The sequence below is a fragment of the Octopus bimaculoides genome, chromosome 13 (genome assembly GCF_001194135.2).
Source record: "Octopus bimaculoides isolate UCB-OBI-ISO-001 chromosome 13, ASM119413v2, whole genome shotgun sequence".
Classification (NCBI taxonomy): domain Eukaryota; kingdom Metazoa; phylum Mollusca; class Cephalopoda; order Octopoda; family Octopodidae; genus Octopus; species Octopus bimaculoides.
This window is the reverse complement of record NC_068993.1, coordinates 249,159-256,196: the sequence shown is the minus strand read 5'-3', so window position 1 is coordinate 256,196 and position 7,038 is coordinate 249,159. Positions and strand designations below refer to the sequence as shown.

The following is a 7,038-nucleotide window of genomic DNA, read 5'->3' as shown; positions in this document are numbered from 1 at the left end:
TTACAGAGTTAGATTTATCAAGGTCTTCAACGGAAAATCCTTCGAATTCTGACTCGCTGCTTGACAGAATAAAATTTGTATCCAATTTTTTGTCAGAATTACAAATTTTGAAAACACAACAGGAACAAATTTGGAAAAAAAATCTCCCAAAATTCACAAAATTAAAAAACATGTCAATCGTCGTACAAAACTATAGCTGAACTGTTTACACGAATAATCACGTGTTTTCACGAATGTACTAACGAGATTTGCTCGGATATTCTCATTTAAATATGAATAGGTGATTTCGGGCGGCTTGGTCACATGAATCAAAATTTTTTTTCGGGCGGCTTTGGGTGGTTTGGTAACGAAAGGGTTAATTAATCCACCGAGATCCAATCCTGTGTCCTGTATGTTTGTCTTCATTAAATCAAGTTGTTGGATTCATTGTAAATCAGAGACAACAAGAAATGAGGACTGTATGAAAGAATTAACAAAAGATGTACACACACACACACACACACACACATACCTTTATACATATATATATATCATCATCATCATCGTTTAACGTCCGCTTTCCATACTAGCATGGGTTGGACGATTTGACTGAGGACTGGTGCAACCGGATGGCTACACCAGGCTCCAATCTAATTTGGCAGAGTTTCTACAGCTGGATGCCCTTCCTAACGCCAACCACGCAGAGAGTGTAGTGGGTGCTTTTACGTGTCACCCGCACGAAAACGGCCACGCTCGAAATGGTGTCTTTTATGTGCCACCCGCACAAGAGCCAGTCCAGGGGCACTGGCAACGATCTCGCTCGAAAACCTTACAAGGCCAGTCAGGCGGTACTGGCAACGGTCACGCTCAGGATGGTACATCTTATGTGCCACCCGCACAAGAGCCAGTCCAGGGGCACTGGCAATGATCTCACTTGGCTTGCCGGGTCTTCTCACGCACATATATATATATAAAAATTGTGTTTATGTTTATAAATGCAGAAGAGAGAAAGAGCAATCAATATGTGTATCAGAGTTTGTGTAAAGTTTGATTGACTCTGCCAATACTCAAGCTTCCAATTATATATAATGCTGTGGCTGTCTGGAAGTGAAACTCTGAGTATCTGTCGAATGAATTCTTGACTTTACAAACATACATATTAGTCATGATTCATTTCCAAATCAATATTCATATTTACTTTATTTTCCTTTTGACATCAGAATTTCCAATTTATTAATTAATAATTAACATATTTCTTCTAAATACTTTGTTTCTAGATAAAGAAGCTGTGTGTAATTTGAGAGAATCTAGAAGTAGCCAAGCAGAAAAACCCAAACTTAAACAAACCCGACAGATCTATGTCCCTCCAGCTGTTCGTCAACAATGTTCGTACCACTTCACTTTATTTACAGTTTTTGTCATTGTTCACTCATCCTTGATTAAACAAACCTGTGATCCAAGTTCTTCCGGCCATGACTATCTTGTCTTTTATTCAGACCTAGTGTTCTAGGATTATATTTGCGTTCTTTTTTTAAAACAGTAGGGTGTGGTCAGAAGAAGATCTGGCTGCTATTTTTAGTGTGTCAAGTATGACCATGGAGAAGCTCTTTCAATTTACAGTTACATATATACTTCTGTCTCACTACCATACTCTAAGCATTCATCACTTGGTACTAAGCCATCGCCCTCTCCCTTAGTACAAACTCCCCATTCAGTTGAGGGGTTATCTCTTGCAAATTACTTGGTGACCTTATCAGTTCAGGTGCCACGTAAAAAGCACACAGTCCACTCTGTAAAGTGGTTGGCATGTTAGGAAGGGCGTCCAGCAGTAGAAACCATGTCAAAGCAGACAACTGGAGTCTGCTGCAGTCTTCTGCCTGGCCAGCTCCTATCAAACCATCCGACCCATGCCAGCATGGAAGGTGGACGTTAAATGATGATGATGACTTTCGTGCACACACACACACACATTTAGAGTTGCTTACGAGAAGGAAGAGTGCTGAGTGCCACAGCAAAGATTGCTATTTTTATTTGGGTTGAGTCCCCTTCCCAGGACCCTCACACAAGTTATGAGGCTCCAGTGGGATCTGAAGGGACCAGTGGGATCTGGCATTTAGTAAAAATGTTAGGAAACATTTTACTAAAACTATTTGTGTCCCCTATTTTTAATTTCTTTTCTTTGGATATAAAAAGTTAATATTCAGGGAATCAATTGGTGGAACTGGTGGAATGTCTGACCAAATGTGTTGTAATTATATTCTGAGTTCAAATGCCAATCAAGTTGATTTTACTTTTTATCCCCCATGGCTCACTAAAATCACTACCAGTTGTTTTGTTTATCATTCACTGTTTCTTTCACTTAACATTTGTGGATTAAAGTTGTTGCCTGAAATAAACTCTGGATTTTTCACTTGGTTTGCAGCTGATTTGAAAGATAATCGGAATGGTGCAGAACATAAAGAACCTTTGGAAAAAGTAAAAATTCAGAAGATTGCTTCCAAGAATGTTAAGGTAAACAATGAATTATTTTCGTTATTGTTAAGGATGTGAGCTGACAGAATCATTATTGGTGCCAGGCAAAAATGCTTAGCAGCAGTTTGTCTGTCTTTATATTTTGAGTTCAGATTTGGAGTCAATAAAATAAGTACCTGCTGGAGCACCGGAGTACATGTCATTGATGCGCCCCCATTTCCCAAAATTACTGTGGCCTTGGCAAATTGGTAGAATGGTTGGACGAAATGGTATTTCTTCTGGCTCTTTATATTCTGGTTTCAAATTCTGCCATAGTCAACTTTGTTCATCCTTTCAGGGTCGAATCCACAAGCCCTCTTAAAAATTTCAAGCCTTGTGCCTTTTAGTAAAAAGGATCCTTATTTCTTTTGACAACATGGCTGCTTTGGTGAGATAAGTGGTTTGTGTTTTGTAGTGAACAAGTTACTTGACTGTCAAATACCTCAGTCTACCTAGCTGTAAACAGGTTACACAAGGTAGGAACAATTTGCTGCATTAAACGTTAGTAGTAGTAGTAGCAGTGCTGGTGGTGATTGCTGGCTTACAATGTTTAACTTCAATTCTTCCTGTTAGAAATTTGTTAAGGTAGAGGTCAGGTCAGGTCAGGCAGAGGGGTCACAATGGTGCTACCCTGACATTTGTTGTCTTTTCTAAAAAACCAGGAAGGTAAATTGCTTGAGCATCATCACAGCAATGGGAAACCAAGTTCTATGCAATCTGTATAGATTGTCTACAGACAGTTTCTCGACAAGTTCTACACAATCTGTATAGACAGGCTGCATGCAGTCTCCTCTCTCTAGACAGGTTTATATTCAGTCTTTGTTGAGGAGAGGATGCGACTGACTTTAAAAACTTGAAAAGGAAGTCACAGGTAAATTCCTTTGATAAATATGCAACCTGAATGTGTGCTTTCTTTAAGTACGCTGTGTGTTGATAGAGTTGTCTTGTTTTGTTGTTGTTTAATGCTGTTTTGTTTCCTTCCAGGTTGAAGTCCTAAATGTACAAAATTCAGTGAAACCAGAATTGGATTTTGTAGGAGAAATTCGAGTAAAATCTTTTGCAGAAATAATGGAAGAAAAACGTCTGCGAGCAAAGCGCAATGAAGAGACAGGAGGGAAAGTTGACAAAAATCAGCTTTCTGACTCAAAGTCAACATACACTGCCCCAAAAGGTGAGTTTTTTCTGTTTAAAGATTTTATTTTAAAGAAAAGGTTAATTTTTAAAAATTTTTATTTAAAAAAAGTTCTTTTTTAACAGATTTCAATACACAAAAGTGTAATCAGGTTGTTGCTTAATTGGTCAGCCCAGAACCAGCCCAAGTCTTGCCAGGGCATTTTTGTTTCCGGAATAGTGTTCATTATCCTATGAACTGGTTCTTCTTTCTTACAAGCCAACTTTTAGAGAATTTAATATGAAAATACTGAATGTTGGGAATAAAACTGTTGTAGAAAGTCAGGTAGCATCTGAGTAATTTAGAGATGTAATTAGATGCTACAGGTCATTAAGAATAATAAACACTTTGTATAGGAAGCATCTGATTAGGATTGGAGGAATGAGAAGTGTTGGAATAATTTATTTCGGATTATGGTAATCTTTAATTGAAGTAAGATGGTTTAGCGGAAGGAAATTAGTGGGGGCAGGCACTGATAAGTTTTTGTCAAAGATATGTGTAAATGTCTTTATAATTATATTTTCTTTTTTATTTGACAGTTCCTACTTTGGCACAGTGGACCAGAAAACGGTCAGCAATGCCTGTTAAACAATCTTTAGAATCAGATAAAACTAATGAACTATCTCCTGAGAAAAAACATATTTCTTCAAACTCTTTACCTTGTACGTCTGATTCTAGACTAAAGAACATAATTTCAGTAGCACAAGATAAATTGAAACAAACTGTCACAGATCGATTACCTTCAGACAAAACAACAGATGATAGTTCAAATATTCCATCAACTGATTCCATAGGAAATTTACCAAAAACTGGAAATGATATAAAACTTGAAAATTCCTTACATATAGAAACAGAAGAAATGAAATCGCCTCAAACAGTTGTGACTAATTCCTTGGATTTACACTCACCAACGCATTTAAATGATGACAGGTTTGTAATTTTATCAACATTTTACTTTCATATTGATAGCAGTGGCACTCAAACAAAATGCTTTGTAGAGTAGTATAGTTTGCATGAAGCATTGTCTGATGTATAAATACCTTGTCTTTTTAAGACTGGGATTCTCAATTCAACTGATGTCAGTTTTGTCTTTCATGGTACAGGTGTTGATAAAGTATCAAGGATTGGAGTTAAGGTATTATTTTTTTGCCTCTCTAATATCTGACTATTTTACTCATTAAATTTTTAGTTATGTTCTTTATACAAGTGAATACAAGCAGCTGAGATGGGATTCCTTGGAAGGGTCTTTGGAGTAACGTTACTCGATAGAGTAGCATAGCTTAGAGATGAGAGAGAGGCGCTTCCAGATAGAGTTGCTACTTCTCCTACCTCTGCTGGCAATAAAGGGCCTCTCCCTCAGAGTGAAAGGCAGATTGTATGATGCCGGTGTGCGAACAGCTATACAACACAGCAGTGAAACATGGACTGTTACCACTGAGGACATGTGTAGGCTTGAAAGAAACAAAGCTAGTATGATTCCCTAGATGTGCAATGTCAGTGTGCATGTGCAACAGTGTAATCATCTCGAGAGGAAAGTTGGGCATAAGCGGATCATCAGATGTGGTGTGCAAGAGAGACAAATGTGCTGGTATGATCATGTGATGTGTATGGACGAGGGCAGCTGTGTAAAGAAGTGCCAATCTCTAACTGTGAAGGGAACCTGTGGTAGAGGTAGACCCAGGAAGACATGAGACGAAGTTGTGAAGCATGATCTTTGAACTATGGGCCTCATGGAGGCAACGATTAGTGACTAAGACCTTTGGTGACGTGCTGTGCTTGAGAAGACCTGTCAAGCCAAGTGAAATCATAGTCATGGCTGATGCTGGTGCCACATAACTGGCACGTAAAAAGCACCTTTTGAGTTTTGGGCCTCATCGAGGCAATGACGGATGACTGAGGCCTTCAGCGTTATGTTGTGCTTGAGAGGACGACCCATCCAGCCAAGTAAAACCACAGTCGTGGCAGATATTGGTGTCATGCAAATGGCACATAAAAGCACCCATTACACTCTCAGAGTGGTTGGCATTAGGAAAGGCATTCAGCCATAGAAAACTCTGCCAAATCCAACTGGAGTCTGGTGCAGCCTTGGTTGAACCATCCAACCCGTGTCCGCATGGACAGTAAATGATGACATATTAGAACGTTTTGTATTTCAAATTTGAGAATTAAGTTTTTTTTTAACATTATTGTAAGAAATATGTTATTAATTATAGAAAATCTAATATTTGACAATCTGTATGTCTTCCTTTTTTTTTTTTTAAATCATGCATTCATTTTTGTATTTTTTTGACAGTTTCTTGAAAGATGATGATGACTTGAAAGATGTTACTGAAAATTTAACTGAAGCTAATTCTACAGAAGATGATGACGATGTGTTACGTCAACTGGAAGAAATGTTAGCCAGTCAATGACGCTTTCTGTCTACCTCAACATCATCATTATTAATGCCACACATCACACACACACACTCCATTTTTAGCTTTCATTATATTTCCATTCTCATCGTTTTAGCATTTAATTCTTTTCTTGACACTTGTGTATGAAAGGTAAAATTAAAAATAAATTAACTTTTGTTTCCTTTTTCAGTTTTGCCTTTCATCTTCAAACAATGAAAAAAAAATTCAAGGGTTAAAAAAATGAAATTTGATTTTAGAGAATTTGGAAAATTTTTTTAATCATGTTCTCTTCTAAGAATATCCTAGAAGAGTTAAATTACAGGTTTGAAAATTAATCAAAAAGCAAGAAAACAAATTCCAGCAGAACCAATAATACTGGGGTCATTTTAGAAGCATTTTTGTAATGTTTCAGATGTTGAAAGCATGATAAACATTTTGTTATAGAATTTTCCTTTGGATTTAAAATGTATATTAACTGAAAGAAGTTTAGAAATTCACTATAAATTGTTATATTCTATAACAATATTTTGCAGAAATTGTGAACGTTATACAAAAAAACGAAAAAAAGCATTTTGCTAAACTAATCTGAAATCTTTTTCAGTGTAAATAGACTAAGCAAAAAAATCTGTTAATGAATAAATCTATTCACTAATCCATTTGTTAATCTTTGCCGAACAGTTTTGTGATTGTTGGATATATTTTTTCTTTTAGTTATTTTCAGGTTATGCTTCCACCCAGCAGACTTCGGTTCTGGCTCTGATGATTCCAGCTTTTTGTATTTCCATTTAAGATATTCAACAAACAATAGCAAACATTTGGAAAAGTTCCTATTTTAGTATCTGTGTGTTCTAAAGACGATTCCTTATCATAGAGTTTCATTGTTGCAGGAGGTAGCATTGGTAACTTTATCAGATTTCTGACTAAGATGTTCCCCCTGAGAGCAGAAAAGCAGACATTGTACTCAAGATCAACGCATGTCAA

At 37.0% G+C, this 7,038-nt stretch overlaps 1 protein-coding gene across 1 annotated transcript in view; it reads left to right on the top strand.

Annotated features, from left to right (window-relative positions):
* The window catches only part of LOC106877778 (zinc finger CCCH domain-containing protein 11A), a 22,451-nt gene extending 15,742 nt beyond the window's left edge, over nucleotides 1-6,709 (top strand). The window contains exons 10-14 of the mRNA XM_014926786.2: nucleotides 1,257-1,364; nucleotides 2,402-2,490; nucleotides 3,475-3,661; nucleotides 4,201-4,591; nucleotides 5,955-6,709. Of these exons, the coding sequence (XP_014782272.1) occupies nucleotides 1,257-1,364; nucleotides 2,402-2,490; nucleotides 3,475-3,661; nucleotides 4,201-4,591; nucleotides 5,955-6,072 (893 nt within the window). The 3' untranslated portion in view covers nucleotides 6,073-6,709. The remainder of the gene's footprint in view (nucleotides 1-1,256; nucleotides 1,365-2,401; nucleotides 2,491-3,474; nucleotides 3,662-4,200; nucleotides 4,592-5,954) is intronic.
* The last annotated feature ends 329 nt before the right edge of the window (nucleotides 6,710-7,038 follow it).